The sequence below is a fragment of the Bos grunniens genome, chromosome 18 (assembly GCF_055505025.1).
Source record: "Bos grunniens cultivar Pamir isolate PY7600 chromosome 18, Bosgru_T2T1.0, whole genome shotgun sequence".
Classification (NCBI taxonomy): Eukaryota; Metazoa; Chordata; class Mammalia; order Artiodactyla; family Bovidae; genus Bos; species Bos grunniens.
This window is the reverse complement of record NC_141182.1, coordinates 66,225,913-66,243,376: the sequence shown is the minus strand read 5'-3', so window position 1 is coordinate 66,243,376 and position 17,464 is coordinate 66,225,913. Positions and strand designations below refer to the sequence as shown.

The 17,464-nt window shown below is 61.7% G+C and overlaps 2 protein-coding genes across 19 annotated transcripts; both read right to left on the bottom strand.

The window, feature by feature from the left end:
• Window positions 1-1,218: 1,218 nt before the first annotated feature.
• ZNF446 (zinc finger protein 446) lies at window positions 1,219-7,745 on the bottom strand. Of its 14 annotated transcripts, none has more exons than XR_015146633.1 (8): window positions 7,676-7,745; window positions 6,045-6,412; window positions 5,768-5,969; window positions 5,365-5,459; window positions 4,209-4,290; window positions 3,988-4,080; window positions 3,378-3,833; window positions 1,219-3,149 (listed from the first exon to the last, which is right to left on the bottom strand). XR_015146633.1 is itself a non-coding variant. In XM_086355061.1 (7 exons), the coding sequence occupies exons 2-7, from the start codon at window positions 6,384-6,386 to the stop codon at window positions 3,454-3,456; spliced, it is 1,194 nt and encodes a 397-aa protein (XP_086211187.1). In that variant the 5' UTR covers window positions 6,387-6,412; window positions 7,676-7,745; the 3' UTR covers window positions 1,219-3,453. The 14 variants fall into 14 exon arrangements, 10 of the variants coding, with proteins under 10 accessions (XP_086211187.1, XP_086211190.1, XP_086211186.1 ...); XR_015146634.1 differs by having other exon boundaries at window positions 3,988-4,077; XR_015146632.1 differs by having other exon boundaries at window positions 3,988-4,077; window positions 7,355-7,682.
• Window positions 7,746-9,720: 1,975 nt separating this feature from the next.
• On the bottom strand, window positions 9,721-15,436 carry ZNF324 (zinc finger protein 324). 5 transcript variants are annotated; one of them, XM_086355022.1, is made up of 5 exons: window positions 15,060-15,436; window positions 14,887-14,949; window positions 13,430-13,556; window positions 13,029-13,145; window positions 9,721-12,437 (listed from the first exon to the last, which is right to left on the bottom strand). In XM_086355022.1, exons 1-5 carry the CDS (start codon window positions 15,093-15,095, stop codon window positions 11,044-11,046), a joined length of 1,737 nt encoding a protein of 578 aa, XP_086211148.1. In that variant the 5' UTR covers window positions 15,096-15,436; the 3' UTR covers window positions 9,721-11,043. The 5 variants fall into 5 exon arrangements, with proteins under 5 accessions (XP_086211148.1, XP_086211150.1, XP_086211151.1 ...); XM_086355024.1 differs by having other exon boundaries at window positions 14,880-14,949; window positions 15,060-15,425; XM_086355025.1 differs by having other exon boundaries at window positions 14,779-14,949; window positions 15,060-15,220.
• Between the last annotated feature and the right edge of the window lie 2,028 nt (window positions 15,437-17,464).

Below are 17,464 nucleotides of genomic sequence, written 5' to 3'. Positions count from 1 at the left end.
GACGGAGCTGGAGGGAGGCCCAGCTGAGGACAGAGGCTCTCGGTGGCCTCGAGGACCAGATGAGACGGGGTGGGAAGCGAGCAACTGGGACCAGGCGGGAAGACGCCGACGCCGCCCACGGTCTTGGCCCAGAGGCAGCCCGGGCGATGCTGGGGTGCGGGGTGCCCGGGAGGCTGGCCGAGGAGGCTTGGCTCAGTTACAACGGCAAGAGGCAGGGTGACCGTGCTGCGGGAGCTGGCTGGGGCAAGCGGTCTAAAGCCGATGGAAAACAGTGACGGATGTGACCCCGTGATGCGCGAGGCCGCGCCAACAGGGCAACAGGCACACCCGAGCACGTGGGTGGGGCGGAGCCTGCCTGCTGTCCGCAGAGACGCAGAGCTCGTGGGCTTCGCCCGAAGGATGGAAAAGGAAGGTTGGAAAAGCAAGTCCACGACGTTCTGGGGCCTCTGCCGCTGGAAGCCTTTCCTTCCCGGGAAGGCGGGCGGGGGCCATGTGTCCGGAAGACGCTGATGAGTCCGCGGAGAATTTAAAAACCCCTTACCCCACCAGCTGATCGTGAGACAGGGGGACTGTTCGAGATGATGCAGGTGGGCCCAGCGTCATCACGAGGGTCCTCAGAGGTGGAAAAGGAGGGCAGAGGAGAGTGTCGGGCGAGCCCCCTTGAGCACTGAGTGGCCACTGCCAGCCTAGAAGGTTTGGGGAAGGGCGGTGAGCGTGGCACACAGGCCTCCTCTAGGGTGGAAAAGTATAGCGATGGTTCTCCCAGAGATCAGAGAAGGAAAGCAGGCCTGCAGGACCTGGACTTTAGCGCAGTGAGACTTATGCCTGCCTCCTGACCTCAGAACTGCAATCTGTTTTGTTTCTTAAAACAATTAGAAAAAGAAAATAAGAACAGAAATCCCACGCTCGAGAAAACTTGCCACTCCCACTCTGTGGGAGTCTGTTTTGAGGAAACACGCAGGTTGCCCCCCGAGGGTCTGCTCAGGTGTGTCCTCAGGGCACGGAGAGCTGTGAGGGAGAGGCAGACAGGGAACTGCCGGGGCCTGGTGGAAACCCAGGAAGTGGAATCGCCACCTAGGCATCATGACACGTCCCATTTTTAGCAACACAGGGAGGTGGGCGGGAAGAGCAGGGCTCAGAACAACACGCTGGGGCCTCGCCCGCTGTAAAACCCCACCCCGTTTGAACACGGAGAAAAACAGTGCCATCCAGGACCACTTTTGTGACCTTTGTCCTCTGGTACATTTCAGACTTTCCTAAGTAAACAGAAACTACTTTTAAACATGGAAAATCTCCCAGGAAGGCTGCCTGCCTGCCCCCGCCCACCCCTCACTACCTGTGTGCGGCTGGGCCCTGCCCGGCACCTTCCTCTGTGACCCCAGCTCAGACCTCACCTCTGGCTGCCAGCCAGACTGTGTTATAATGAGGAAGAACCTTTGAATTCTGTCACCTGAGTCCATCACTAAGTCACTAAGTGATGCTGCTTAGTCACTAAGAATGCTGCTTCTAAGCTTAAATTATACATAATAGCCCGCCTCTGGGAGCCCTGACTCACAGGTAGTGAGCATTTAAGCTAGAATTCCTTTGTTTAGCTCACAGGAGACCTCCTGACCACACCACCTGTGAGTGTCTACAGGAAGGAGGAAATGAACACATCCCCTCTGAAGCAGGAAATGTTTCACCTGACTCCATCACCTCTCAGTGTAAGAGCAGCCTGGATTTTAACTCAGATGAGATGGTTCTTTGGGGCACAAGTCTCCTACCGTCTCAGTTTGCTGGCTTTTTGAATACACGCACTACTCCTTGCCCTAACCACTCAGGCTCTCAGTTCATCAGCCTGTCATGCACCAAGCAACACAAGCTTGGATGCGGTAACGAGATCACCGGTGCCCAGTTCCACCTGCAGGCTGGCTGTACTTCCCCCGGCCTGAGTATGGTCAACAGCTCAAAGGTCCCTGGGCATTTGGGGGGCATGGAGGATTGGGCATGGAGGAGGTGGGTCCCTGGGATGAAGGCTTCTCCCTCCCGGTTTCAGGCTGCAGTAAGCCCCCCAACCCCCGTCCAGGTGTCCTCCACCTTGCCCAGTAACGATGGTTACTGCAGCACTCAACACCCTCCTGCAACCCCTGCATGTGCCCAAGGCTGCAGGGGGCTCAATTCTTGGGCGCACGTGTTTCCCTGAAATCACCTCCCACAAAATGCTCGTTTTAGAGCAGAATGGAGACCGAAGCGCACCGAGTAACAGCCCCCAAGACGTCCACGTCCTAACCCCTGGAGCCTTGAATGTCACCTCACATGCAAAGGGCTTGTGCAGATGAGAGCAGGAGGGTGGGTGGACGTGGAAGCCGTGCAGTCCTGAGACTAGGACCACCACGGTTACTGGGGACTCTGGACGCAGCCCCGAGGGCCTGACGAGGAGGAGGCAGCGTGGGACCGCACCGTCCACAGCGAGCATTGCAGATGGAGTGAAGAGCCACCAACCAAGGGGTGCAGCGGCCTCTACACGTCAGAAAAACTCTTGCAGTGGATTCCCCCTTAGAGACTTCAGGGGGAACCAGCCCTGCTGACACCGTGACTGGGCCCAGGGAGACCCAATCCAGAGTCCCAAGAGGACACACGTGTTGTGTTAAGCCATCGCAGCAGTAGGAAAGTACCACAGAATGCTGGCTGAGACCTGAACGACTGCCCAGGACCCAGATGGGCCGCCAGGGGTGACCCACTGTGCAGGCTGTGGGGACACAGCCCTGAGCCGCCGGCCTACAGGCCTAAGTGACATCTGTTCTCGGAGCCCATCCTTGTCCAGAAATCCTTGGAGAGAAATTCCCTTCACGTCCACTCAGGCGGGGACAACAATGCCAGCAGTTGGGTGTGCGGCCAAGGAGCAGGTGGGCTGGACGCTGGCCCGGCTCGGGGGCCGGCTGCTCGGCAGCTCCAGGGGCTAGGCGGGAGGGCAGTTGCTCTGATCCGATCAGCAGAGACCATACACCAGGATTCTTCTGCAGAAACGTCTCCAGTTTAAAACTGGAATCTGTTAAAACTCTAAAACGCACAGCGGATAAACTTCAACTTTGCAGCTGGCTGCTGACGGAAGCAGGCCGTGCTCTCCTGGGGTTCCTGGCCCGTCCACACTCAAACCTCAGGCCCAGCTTCTGCAGGAGGAGTGGGAGGGGCCTGGTCACCAAGCCAAGTGGTCCCAGAGGTCAGACGAGCCTGCACTAGGTCACCGGTGGGAGCTTCCAAGTCCCCTGGCTGCGCTGGGCTGGCGGAGGCCTGGAGCCCAGGTCTCTCAGAAAGCTGGGGTGGGGGAGGCAGGAGACGGGGAGCACTGACTCCGGGGAGAGACTGAGGGGGGGCGAGGGATCCCCTGGGACTCTGACCTGCTCCAGGGTCCTGGGCGGCCTCCAGGTCTCCAGGCCTTGCTGGCGCAGGGACGGGAGACCGCCCTTCCCACGCTCAAGGGGCCTCGGGCCGGTGACTCTTGCGGTGGATGACCAGCTGGGACTTCCAGTCGAAGCTGTGGCCGCAGTCAGCACAGAGGTGGCGCCGCTGGCCGGCATGGCCCTTGCGGTGGATGACCAGCTGCGACTTCCAGCTGAAGCTGTGGCCGCACTCCTCACAGGCGTAGCCGCGCGGGCCCGGGAGCGCGCGTTGGGGCGGGCCGGCCGGTGGCTTCTCCGTGCACGGGCCGCCGGCATGCGCGCGGCGGTGGATGACGAACACCGACTTCCAGTCGAAGGCGCCGCCGCACTGAGTGCACGTGTAGGGCTTGCTCCTCGGCGGCGGCGGTGGTGGCGGGGCCTCGGGGCCACCGGGCCGGCCCTCGCTCTCATCTCCTGGGGAGTGAAGGAGGCCAGGTCACCTGGGGCCCCAGCACTGTCCAGCCGAGGCCTCCTGGGCACCCCGCCCGCCCCCATTCTCCACCCCCGCCCCTGCCCCACCCGCACCTGCACCCCAACCCCCACCGAGGGACCTTGAGAGGCCACTCACCCGGGCGGAGGCGTCTCCGCCCCTCGGATCCGGTGCTCAGCACCTCCGGCTGAGACTCCGCGCGGGACTCAGGCAGGGGGTGCGGCAACCCTGCTTGAGGTGGGGGGCCCATCAGGTGAGGGGTTCGCACGAATGAAGGGCCGGGGGCGGGGGGGCAGCCCTTGGGAAGCGCTGGGAGGCAAGGTGCGCCCAAGGGCCCGGACAAGGAGAGGGGGCCTCACCCAGGGAGACCACCGTGCCGTACTTCTCCAGCATCGCGTCCCAGTACAGCTCCTTCTGGGATGGTTCCAGGAGCCCCCACTCCTGCAGGGACACAACCCATCACCCACATAACTATCTACCCTGCACCCACCAGGCCGATCCTGGCCAGAGCCCTGCTCGTCCCCTGAGGGGTGGCAGGTTACCAGAGCCTCACCTGCTGAGATGGGAACCAGTGAGCACTGAAGATGTAGGCCCGGGAAGGGAGCTGCCTCTTGGCTCACCAGTCACCCTCAGCTGCCCCACCCCTGGTTCTGGCCGCAAAGAAGGAAGCTGAGGACACCTGGATGGCCCTGGGACTGCGTGTGCTGCGTGGAGCAAAAGGCCAGGGAATGGCGAGGACCCCAACCACCTCTCCCCTGCCTCTGGTTTCAAGGGTAATAGAGATCCTCAGGGAAAGTGCCCAGCACCTCAGCAAACTTGCAGGGAGGCTGGGGCGCCAGAGGGCAGGCACAGCCTCGCACCTCCGGGCACAGCTGGGCCGGCTGTGGATGATGCAACCAGGCCTTCAGGCTGCGGCTGGGTCCTTGCGAGCTTCTCAGTGCAGAGAGGGTTAGGAACAGTGTCACTGGGAAAGGACAAGACCCTGCTGCCTGCACTCAGGACCCAAGCCCTCCAGTGACAGGGGCTTCCACGCCCAGTTGGTTGCAGCTGAGGGCTGACTGGCCTTGGATGAAGGCCCTGGGCCATTTCCTGGTAAAAGTGTCTCTATTCTGACCTCAGGTGTGCAAGGGAGGCCAGACTACTGGGTGGCACTCAGGCTTTCCTGCCACACTGGGGACCCTGTCCCCTCTGCACAAGCCCATGAGGGTTCACCCCGGGTGCCGGCTCAGGACTCCTGCCAATCTCCGTCTCACGTCTGTAAGTGCGAAACCTACCTCTGCCAGTTCCCATCACTCTAAACCAGGTTCCCAGTTCCCTGAGAGCAGATTCTTTCCAAGCACTGTTCTGTCCCCCAGGCCCTGCCAGGGGTACCCTGACACCAACTCCACTTCAGGGCAGCAAAGAGGACAAGAAGCACTGGCCAAGGAGCCTGGACATCCGGCAGGACAGAGAGCAGCCCCTGAGGACACCCTCTTCCTGCAGCAGGGCTGTACTCGCCAACCAGGGGCTGCTCACCTGAAGCCGGGGTGGCTGGAAGGGTGCGGAGGTCGGTTCCTGTTGTTCGACGTGCTCCTTGTGGGACTGGGCTGGAGGTGGGGGGCTGGAGGATGCTAGGAAGCCAGGCAGGCAGGGGTCAGGGACTGTCCCTGCGAGCCAGTGCAGGCAAGGAGCTGGCATTGGTGCTGTAGCCTGGGCCCTCCTCTGGCAACAGGAGGTGTGCTCTTTGTGTGCCAGGCACACGGCAGGTAGGCAGCCAGCCCTTCCCTCCAGCCTCTGGGGGGCCCAGTCCTTGTGGGGCCCGCCTCCCAGCTGGAGACGCCAGACCCACTCCAGGAGCCCCCAGTCTCTGCACAACCACTCCTGGACTCCCCCACCTTGACTCTCAAGGGGCTCCAGCCCTCGTGCACCCGCACCTCACCTATCTCCTGCATGTAGCCATCAGGCTCCTCCTTCACGCTGCAGCTGAGCTGGGCATTGCCCTCCATCTGGGCATCCTTTGGCCCCTCCCCAGAGGCTGCCCTGAGGGGCTCCACTGTCCCTGAGGGGTGGACACCCCCCACCAACTCCTCTGTCTTCTGCGTGGCTGGGAGCACAGCTTGCTGTAGGACATGTGCTGTAATCTGAGGGGGGAGGGAGGGTCATTGGGGTGCTAGTTTCACTCTGTCCCTCAGAGAAGCCACCACCACCACACTCACCCAGCCCAGCAGCTGCCCAGGGTCACGCTGCAGGTCTTCGACCAGGATAACCGCCTCCTCAGGGCTGCCTGGCTGCTGGCCCCGCACCCAGGCCTGAATCTCAGGGGGCAGCGCCCCCAGGAACTGCTCCAGCACCAGCAGGTCTAGTATCTGCTCCTTGGAGTGCGCCTCGGGCTGTAACCACTGGTGGCACAGAAACTGCAGCCGGGCCAGAGCCACCCGGGGACCAGCCACCTCCTGGTAGCAGAAGCCCCGGAAGCGCTGGCGTGCCGTCTCAGGATTCTCTGGGATGGCCTCCGGGTCCAGAGAAGGCAGATTTGGGGGACCCAGTGGGGATGGCATTGTGCGGGGAATCTTCCTGGAGCCACCTGCAGGAAAGAGGGGTCGGAGTGTCAGCCACAAGGCCACAGCCAAGGTGAGGCAGCTGCGTGCAGACAGCCCCAGCCCAGGGGTGGTGGTGGTGGTGCTGATGTCTGGACAGAGAGGACCCTAGTGTGGGGACGCTCGAGGCTGAACTGGGGAAAGTTTAGTGGAAGGAAAGGTCACGAGAGCTGGAACTAAGAGCAGAAGGAAATCTTGTGAACCACTTGGAGTCGGATGGAGCTTCCAGGGAACAGCTAGATGATGCTGAACCCAAGGCCAGGGGAATTACCCCAGGCTTACCAGGGTCAGGCCGAGGAGCCGAGGGTGGGGGAGCCAGGGTGAGAACAGGCTACCCGTCCCCTCCATCTCTGGGTGACGTTGATTCAAGAGGGGCACCCCGAGGGGCTGGTCTGCGCCACGGGCGAGGCAGGGGCCGACGTGCACCCCGAGACACCGTGCTCGCTGACACTAGACAGCTGTGCGTGACTCACACCGTGTGGACCGTACTTGTGAAAGGCGGAAGCCAAGCAAAACAGAGCCTAGGGCTGTATGGGGCGCTCCGCGGACAACCGTGTCCCGGCCCTGAGGGTCCGCAGGGAGACGCGTCCACATGGGGGGGCCTGTCCGACAGGTTGGACAGGGCCCGACCCCCAGAGCTGGCCTTCCACAGACGGAGGGGAGACGGGGGTCCTCCGCGAGGAAGGGACGGCGCCCCAGACGGAGGAGGGGCCAGACGAAGGCTCGGGGGCGGGGCGCTCCGCACGCGTCGGGTGGCAGCGGGAGGGCCCACGCGCATAGGGCGGCGGCGGGAGGGGCCCGTGCGCCGCGCCGGCCGGCGCTCACTCCGCCACCCCGAGCCACTGCGGTGAGCGGCCCCGCCCCCTTCCGCGGGCCACCCCTCCCATGGGCCCGCCCCTCGCGCGTTGCCCCGGCGACGCAGCCCTGACCCATCACGCGTCGGCTTTGAAGCCCCGTCCCTTCCGCAGCCCCCGTCGGCCTGCCCTTCGCGCGTTGCCTCGGCGACGCAGCCCTGGCGAATCACACGTCTGCTCCGAGACCCCGCCCCCCTCCCGTCGGACTACGTTTCCCATGAGCCTCAGCACGCGAGCACGGGAGCGGCCTCAGAGCAGGTGCTCTTTCTCGGAGGCCTCGCATGACTGAGGGGCGCCCCGTTCCTCCGAGCGGCATCTGCGGCGCCGCGGGCTTCGGGGGTCTCCCGCCCCGTCCCGGCAGCCGCTCTCCCTTTGCACCCGCCCCCGAAGACTCACCAACTGCAGAGATGGACGAGACCTCCGGACGTTGTGCATGCGCACAGCAGGCCGGCACCTATTGGCCGAGAGGTGAGGCGGGGCGGGGCGTGACCTCTCGGCCAATCAGGCTAGCGCTCCGCCCTGGTGCTCTCCCTGCAGCCTCCTTCTGGGCGCCGGCGGTCGCCGTGGTTACCGCGGGAGCACAGCGGCCCGCCTCCCGCTATTTCCAAGGCGACCGCCGGAGCGTGGCCCTGCCCTCCCAGGCGGCCGGAAGTTTCCCAGAGACTCGCCTCTCGGGGTCCCAGGAGGAAGCAGGGACCTGCCGGGAAGGCTGGCCTAACCCATGAGCGTTCTCCGCCTTCCCCAGGAATTTCTCCAGCGAGGGTGGCGCTGGGGTCCGTCATTCGACTACCACTGAGCGCCCTGCGGGGGTGCAGGGACAGCAGGCACTCATCTACTGATGAGGAAACTGTCCCGTAATCTATATCCTCAGACTCTCAGACGTGCCTTCAGCTAGATGAGTCCTGCAAAAAAAGGTCTCTTCCACCATCTACCATGTGGGGAGAGCTGGAGCTCTAACAGCCTATTCAGGAGATTTCCCTCAGTCATGTTTATTTTGGGTCTACCCTTCCAGAGAGCTGCTGGTTTTCAAGCCTTCTGAATTTCTACAGCGTGAGCCTGGTTGGACCACCCCGCACGTCCACCAGCGCCAACTCAGTATTTGGCTTTTCCCTAAATCGGTACTAGCTCCTCGATTTCCACCCACTTCTAGCTTTCGTATGCCATTGCCTCCTCTTTCACGATCCTACTTGTGGTTTTGTGTTTTATTTACTTATTGGCCACACCACGCAGAATGTGGGATCCTAGTTCCCCAATTAGGGATCGAACCCTGGGCCCCCAGCAATGGAAGCTTGGAGTCCTAACCACCGGACTGCCAGGGAATTCCCAAGGGTTAGTGTTTCAAACGCTCCCTGTGGTTTCAGTGGGTTTCTGGACCAAGTAAGATGCATGTGTTCAGTCCTTCATCTTGACCTAGAAAACCCACAAAAACTTAGTCATAACACATTCGGGGTTAAGCAGAGGGGTCAGCCTGGCAGGACACAGCCCAACATGACCACAAAAGTTTGGAGGACAACTCTGGGGCCAAGACATGGGGGCAGGGGGATACTTATGGTTGCTGTTCCTACCCCTTGGTACTGGGAGGGTGGACTTGAGGAGGGTGGAGGAACTGGGGTAGTAGGAGCCAACCACATGGCAAGAAAAGCTCAGTGAAGCAGGAAGGAGGCTGGACAGGGCACCAGGCCTAGCCTGAGGGGTCAGTAGGGCTCAGGGTGGAAACCAGGTTCCAGGAGCTCCTTCTGAGATGCAACAAAGGTTGCATGTGACTGATTCTCTGGGAACCTGTTTGATATGCAACAGGCTCCTTTGCTCTTGAGTCCCACGGGCTCCTACCACAGCGCTCTGTAAGCTGTGGGGTTTGCCTGCATCTCACAGCCACACCAACAGACCCTGATATAACCTGCTCAATGCTCCCTCATGGAGGCCTGCCTAGGGGAAGACAAGACAGAGCCAGGCCAAGGCAAGGACCAGGGCAGAGAGGTTGGGCCCAAGACGGCTGGACACTGGCTCAGAGGACCTGCCTCTGAGGAGTCTTGGAGAGCCTGACCCTGTGTGACCCCTCTCCCTACCCCCAAGTCTCCTTTCCTTCAAAGACTTGTGAGGTTTCAGGGGCGGCAGCCTGCCGGCAGGTTTAAACCTAAGAATGTGAGGTCTTGAGGTGATGGAGCTGGAGCACTCACTGGGCTGGGGTCAACCTTCTGGGTCACCACACGTGGCCACAGCCTCAGATTCCAGGGTCTGGACCCACAAGGGCTCATGTCCCAGCAGAGCTGCAGCGTGGGGCAGCCCCACCCCATCCGGGTCCCCGACTGCTCAGGGGACAGACAGGCTGCACCTCTACCCTGCAGCCCCTCACAGGGACCAGGCCTGAAGCCAGGGCCCTGCAGCTGTGTGACAACACGTGTGCATCACGCTGAGATGAAACCCGCTTCAGGCCAGCTATGTTCATGTTTCTAAAAAGAAACCTTTATTAGGGAGTCTCTCTGGACTCTGTCTTATCAAAACCTCCTGAACCACGACCTGGAGGCTGAGGCCTCGGACCTGCACAGTGCCGTGCAGAGTTTAAAACGTACCTCCAAGCCGCAATTTCTAGTCTTTTCCCCTCCAATAAATGCACCGTTAACTTCCCTGGAGATGAGACCCCGGGTGGAGATGCCCCAGGTGGAAGGCCACAAGAAGCCAACCGGGCCCCCAGCCCATTTGTCTGCCTCAGTGCCCCTACCGGGTGGGCTGTGGCACCCTGGGAAGGGGTCTCAGAAGAGCGCCACACACAGCTTCAGGTGGTGTCAAGTCCTCCACCCCATGAGGGGAGCACAGGCAGGCACATGGACACTGGATCCCACAGAAGCAAGTGGCCAATCCGCCTCCTCTGAACCTGTTGCTGTGGTCACCTTCCGTCAGGGCAGTGGGGCTGGAGAGGCTCGGATGGCGCTGACTTTAGGGAGGGCAGGACACAGGAGCTAAGCCGGGACCACAATCTGAGTGAACAAGCATAGCCAGGGAACCGGCACTCTGCACCTTGCCCCCCAGCTCCCTGAGGACTCCCCTCCTCCTGAGGGTCGGCCTCGTGCAGGGAGCCAGGCAGGCTTCACCTTCCGAGCTGGCAGGCTAAGTGTGGGGTGAAGGGGCGAGCTCTCTGCGCCTCAGCCTCCTCTGGGGAGTGGAGACCCCAGCCACACTAGCCCCTCAGCGCTGTCAGGAGAAGCCGCCGCAGGCAGAGGCGGAGCTGGCGGGAGCCTGCGGGGATTGCAGATTGCCGTCTGCAGCCTCAATGTTTTCTCTTCCCCGGAGGTGGGAGCTGAGGCTCAGAGCCCAGCCACTGGTTCTAAAGCCAACAGCCACCTCCCACAAGGCCTCCTGTCCACGGGCCCGCTCCCAGGAAGCCTGAGCTGAACTGAGGCCTGGGGTGGGGGATCTCTCGGCAGCGGGGGTGCAGCGGTTCTCTACGAAGCCTCGTTTGGGTGGAAACCTCGGAAATGTCTCCGGACCACCTCTACGCCCTCCAGCACCTCCCGTTCTGGTGGTACCACAGGGAAGACACGCGTGAACCGGCAGCACCCTGCCGGCCTCCCCCGTCCTTTCTGCAGCCAGACCGCTTGAGGCTGGAGGGGTGAGCTGTGGCCGACAAGCGGCAGATCTCGTCACCAGGTGCAGGAGGAACCCCAGTGCCCGCGCCGAGCTCCTCCAGAGTGGAGGCCTCTGCGGAGGAGGGGGCTTGTGTGCGCGGAAGGGCCCAACCACCCGCCGGGGAAGGTCGGGCCGCACCCTCAGGCCTCAGTGGTTCTCAGGATGGTGGCTGGCCCCGAGGTGGCGGGGAGCCCGGCTTCCCGCCCCAGCGCGCCCTCGGGCGATGCCCCCGAAGGCGGCCTGGACGGGGGGCGCGGGCCAGCCCGGGGCCGCCGTGCCGGCTTCTCGCCGGTGTGGAGCCTCTGGTGGTGGAAGAGGGCCGGGCGCTCGCGGAAGGCGCGTCCGCAGTGCGCACACACGAACGGCTTCTCGCCCGTGTGGATGCGCCGGTGGCTGAGCAGAACGGCGCCCTTGGCGAAGGCCTTGCCGCAGTCCGCGCAGCGGAAGGGCCGCTCGCCCGTGTGCAGCAGCCGGTGCTGCCGCAGGTTGGAGCTGTGGCTGAAGGCGCGGCCGCACTGCGCGCAGGCGAAGGGTTTCTCGCCCGTGTGCACGCGCCGGTGCTTGAAGAGCGACGAGCCCTGGCTGAAGGCAGCCCCACAGAGCGCGCAGGCGAAGGGCTTCTCGCCCGTGTGCGTGCGCTCGTGCTGGATGAGGTGCGAGTTGCGGCAGAAGCTGCGGCCACAGCGCGCGCACGCGTAGGGCCGGCCGCCCGCATGGATCTTGCGGTGCTGGCTGAGGTTGGAGCGGTGGCTGAAGGCCTTGCCGCACTCGGCGCATCGGAAGGCCTTCTCGGCCGTGTGGATGCGCTGGTGCCGCACCAGCGACGAGCTGTGCCGGAAGGCCTGCCCGCAAGCCAGGCAGCTGTAGGGTGTCTCCCCGCTGTGGATGCGCTGGTGCTGCGTCAGGTGCGACGTCTGGCTGAAGGCTTTGCCGCACTGCGTGCACTCGTACGGCCGCTCCCCGGTGTGTGTGCGCAGGTGCTTGAGCAGGTCGGAGCTCTTCACGAACACCTTGCTGCACGCCCTGCACTCGAAGGGCTTCTCCCCAGAGAGGAGGCCAGGCCCGGGCTGCAGTGCCTCACTCAGCTCGGCCCAGCCGGGAGGCTCGCGCCAGGCCGGGCCCATCCCTCGCGCTCCTAGAGCCCCGGGAGCACTCGAGAAGGCTCCCCCGGGGGCCTCGCGTGCCCAGGGCTTCCGCCGCTCTGACACCCGGGGTGGCTGGCTGGGCGTGGGGTGCTCTGCGAGGGCCTTGTCCCCAGGTGGCGGCCGCAGAGAAGAGGTCAGCCGGAGGCTCACGCTGGCGTCGCCCCTGCCCGGCCCCAGCCGGAGCCTCTCCCAGTAGATCACGGACACCCCGGTGGGTCTCCTCTCCCGGGAAGGGGAGATGCTGCGCCGACCCTCCGGGATCTTCCCGCGCTCACAGGCATCCGCGGTGGGGAGGACCCTGGCAGGCGCCAGAGGGGAGCCATCCCCGAAGGCCCCTGGGAATGGGGCTTCTCCAGAAACACAACCGTCCTCCACCAGAGGAGGGGAGCCTGCAGGCACAGAAACGGTGGACAACTGGGTCATCCTGGGCGAGCCGTGGGGGTGGGCGAGGGGACCCCAGACCCAGCGTGGATGAGGGGGACAGGGGCCTGACTACCTTCAGGTGCAGAGCTGACCCCGGGGTTCTCCTCTCTGCTCCTCCCTCACCAACTCTGGTACTGACCGCCTGGGCCCTAGCACCTACTGACTGCCTCTCCCCCGTAAGACCCCACCAAGGCAAGACCACAAGTGATCTGGGCAAGACTGTGTCCCCAGGGCCTGGAATGGAGCTGGCCACCCCAAGTGCTCAAGAAACCATGCACCCATAAATAAATGGCCTCAGGGATGAGGTGGCGAGGGAAGACTGGAAGGGTCTGAGGCCACACACACTGGCCGAGGGTGGAACTCTGGGCAGGTCTCCCCATGGCCTGGAGGCGGCCCCGAAGCCACCTTCAAAGGGTGGCCAAAGTCGGAGCCTCTAGAAGAGGCTGAAAGTGAACAGTCAGGAGGGTGGGAAGCCATAAAGGACCACGTCCGGAAAGGGAGGCGTACGAAGCCAGCTCAAAGACTGGCCTCCAGCTCACACCCCGAGCCCCACTCACCGTGGTGGGGCCTCCTCTGGGCATCCCAGGCCAAGGTCACGTCCGCCCCACTGAGAACCCAGGGCTCGTTGCCGCGCTCCAGCTGCGTGACCACACGGGGCCGGGACACAGACAGGCCTGCAGGAGAAGACGGGCGAGTGAGGGGCAGACGGAGGGGCTGGGGCTTCATGGGACGCAGATAGCACCGTCTGTGAGGATGAGGAGGCCAAGGGCATACCCCAGGGCAGGGTCACACCTCCTCCCACGAGTGAGGAAAACCATGCTGGCAGCACCAGCAGGGGACTGAGTGCTGAGACACCACAGCTAACAGGGATGCTTGGCCAGTGGGCACGTGGCTGCCAGGCAATGAGAGGTTAGTGCTGGCAGCCCAGCCTGGCTTCGCGTGGGGACCCAGCACTTACCCAGCGAGGCCAGGAGGGCGAAGTTCTCCAGCATCACCCGGCGGTACAGAGCCCTCTGCGCTGTATCCAGGAGCCCCCACTCCTCCTGGGAGAAATGCACGGCCACATCCTCAAAGGCCATTAGGCCCTGCCAGAGTCGGAAGGTGGACACAATGAAGCTACGGCTGTGTGACCCAAGACCCAGCTCTCTGCCCCAAAAGCTACCTCTGCGCACGTCTCTCAGCTGCTACCCGCCCCCCCAACAAGTCTCTGCAGGTGGAACGCCCCTGACCTGGTTGAGCCCCTCCGCCTTCCTTATCTAGGCCGTAGATGCCTCTTTAACCCCGCCTGACCATCTACATGAGGAAGCCCCAAGGGAAGCCCCTGGTGCCCACCCATTCTCCAGCCTTTGCAAATGCTGACCCACCCAAAGGTGCCCTCACTGCTCCTGCACAAGTAACAGCAAGTGATGGCAGCAGAGCCCCCGGGACACGCCCATCCCTGCAGGGACGCCCTCTCCTGCTGAACTCGCCCAACATTTCGAGGCTGCTCTTTGAACCAGAGGGCTGGCTGATCCCCTGCAGTCGCCACAGGCAAGATCCCAAGGACCTGGCGGGCACACAGAAGCCACTTCCCTCCTCCAACAGTCAGACCTCCTCTATTTCCTCCTCATTCGGCTGCCGCCTCCTTTCCCTCAGCCACCTGCCAGACTTCCCCCAAGAGCCCCAGGACTGCCAGCCATTTCCATCTCCCTAGAACCCTAAGTATCTATGCATGTCCCTGGCTGACTCCATGAGATCCCCTCCTCCTACGTTTGATTCCCAGGCTCAGCCTCACTCAGAACACCAGGACACTGTCGTTGGACAGCTACAATTCCAGGTCCATGTGACACCTCCACTCTAAGATACCATAGACTCTTACCAATTTCCCCTTAAACCTACTTTCCCTTCAAATGCCTAATTTTGTCTACAGCACCTTCTTCCCCCTCCCCCACTCTGTCCCACTGAGTGATAGTTGTCACTGACACAGTCCCAGGGCAAGGATGTAATCAAGGGTTTTCGATTTCAGGCCAAGCTCCCAAATCCTGGCCCCACACCTGCATCCTGTTGGGTGCTCCGCGGAAAACCTTAGAATGGTCCTTCCATTGGGCACTCACGCACATCCCACTTGCTACACCAGCGTATCTACACAGAATTCTCTTCTCCACTGCCCGGACTCTGGCCGCAGCCTGCTCCCTGCACAGCGCCACCCCCTCTGCTGCCCTCCATCCAGAAAACGATAGGATACGTAATACCTCGTGACTTAAAGCATGTCCAGTCTCCAGTGCCCTGGGATAGTCTTAATTCCTCGGCCTGTCCTTTAGGACATACCCTGTCCTGGTCCCGCAGTTTCGGTTTCGGAAGCGCCTACACTCAGGCTTCCCTCCCAGCTTTTGTACACGGGGCAACGTCCCCTGGGAAGTTCTACTCACACCTCACCCCCTTAGCTGCAAGAAGTGGGGATCCCACGAGTGCACGCCCAACCGGCCGGAACACCAGGGCCTAGGACGAAGCGCGAGGGGAAGACATCAGGTGAACTGCCTCCCCGGCTTGGGGCTCTGGTCCCTGGAAGAGGCAAAGTGGGGTGGGGCGCCCGGGCTCTAGCTACTCACCTGTTCCTGGTCGGGCTGCGCCGCCGCCGCCGCCATTGGAACCTGCAGAAAGGGCGGGCGCCCAGACGCGGGCCTCACTCTCCCCGTCCGTCAAGGGCGCCGCGTCGGGGCTGCGTGGAAACCAGAGAGCGCGCGGCTCGGCGGCAGCCCAAGCGGCACCCGGGGAAACTGAGACCGGCTATGAGTCGTGGGCCTCCTGGCTCCGCCGCCCGCGCCTCGAGTCTCCTCCCGCGCGTCCTCGCTGCCCGCGCCTCGGGTCACAAGACCCTCCAGCCAAGCCGGCCGCGACCCTGCCCTCTCCGGCCGTCACCGGCGTGGCCCGACACCGGTAGCCAAGTGACAGTCCCAGGCGCCGGAAGTCCAATCTCGTGAGCTCTCATTGGCCCGTGGCGCGTTGCGGACGCACGCGCAGAGACTTCGGGGAGGCGTGGCTTCTGCCTGCCTGCAGGCAGGGCGGACTGGGGTGGCGCGGGGGGGGGGGGGGGGCCCTCCTGTCTCCACGGCAACGGCAAAGCGTCACCGCGAGAGACGCTGGGAAGTGGAGTAGCCGGCCTTCCAGATGTCTGTACTATTAATACTGTATGTAAATCTTTGTATTGTAAGAGATAGCATCCATTTTGGCGTTCACTTCAGTTCAGTCGCTCAGTTCGTGCCCGACTCTTTAAGACTCCATGGACTGCAGCATACCAGGCTTCCCTGTCCATCACCATCTCCCGGATCTTGCTCAAACTCACGTCCATCGAGTTAGTGATGCCATCCAACCATCTCATCCTCTGTCGTCCCCTTCTCCTCCTGCCTTCACTCTTTCCCAGCACCAGGGTCTTTTCCAGTGAGTCAGTTCTTCGCATCATATGGCCAAAGTATTGGAGCTTCAGCTTCAAAATCAGTCCTTCCAATGAATATTCAGGACTGATTTCCTTAATACTACAATTAGTATTTGTGATTAAATTTTGCTCACCTTGAAACTGAAGAAAATCTAATGCATATCTCTGTAGGACATGTTTCCTGCCATTCTTGTACACAAAGAATATTCAAGTCCCATCTGGGGTGCACCTTGAACCCACGTCTGGACTACAAACCCAGCCTAAACCTATATATTGGGACTCAAACACAAGGTGTTTTTCTATTGTTCTGGCTTCATGGCATAGCACGAGGGATCCCTTCAACCAGGGATCAAACCTGCACCCCCTGTAGTGAAAGCATGGAGTCTTAACCACTGGACTGCCAAGTAAGTCCCAACCCATGGTCATTTAATTGAGATCACACACCGGGTCTCCGGATTTAACGAAGTTCAGGTTCTTTATGTCTCATCGCAGAAAGAATTCAGTGAGATACAAAAATGATAGGTAAGAAGTAGATTTATTTAGAAACACATTCCATAGATAGAATGCAGTCAGCCTCAAAAGGCCAGAACGACCATGGGAGAAACACTCCACAGTGTGGGCCATCTCAGAAAGCGAGAGGCCCCAAAACATGGGGTGATTAGTTTGTATGGGCTGGGTAACTTCATAGACTTAATGAGTGGAAGGGCTTTTCCGACTATTTGGGGAAAGAAGTGAAGATTCTCAGGAATTGGGCCACTGCCCACTTTTTGACCTTTTACCATTGGCCTCAGCACTGTCAAGGTGCTGGTGCGTGTGTCATGTAACTTCTCTGGGGCTTCTCTGCACTGGGGAGGGGCTCTACATGTACCCCCACTTCAGCTGCCTTTGGTGTTGGTGGAGGCTGGGGCTGAACTGGGAGCCTCCCCGCCACGTCCCCGGGTACATGGCTTCCACCTACTACAACCAGGTGTCTTTGAAGATGTGTACACAGGTGTCACAGGGGTGGGCTCTCCAGCTTTCTGGGTCTGCGTGGTGGTCCTGGACTGTGAGCCTGACCGCACTGGTACAGATGGCAACCCTCCTCGACTCCAGGCCTCGTGGTGGCCCTCGGGCAGGTTAGGAGTCTGTGGACATCTTTGGTGGGGGACATGATTCTGCTGACCAGGAAGGGGCAGCTGAACCAAAGGGCCTTGCCGGAATGTGTCACATGTGGAGGCTCAAGAGGGCCCATCCCCCCGCCCTTCACCCAGTCCCCCTCCCTTCTCCACGTGGATGTCAAACGGATGTTCTTTTTTTAAATGTATTTATTTGGCTATGTCAGGTCTTACTTGAGGCATAGGGGATTTTCCCTGTGGCTTGTGGGCTCCAGAGCATGTGGGCTCAGCAGTTGTGGCACTCGGGCTTATTTGCATCTCGGCACAAGGGGTCGTATTTTCCCATCCAAGGATCAAACTTGCATCCCCCACACTACAAGGTGGGCGCTTAACCACTGGACCACTGGGGAAGTCCCAAAAGGGATTCTTGTCAGATCGAGTCACTCCTCCAATCATGTCTCCCCAACTCATGCCCCACCCCGTCCCC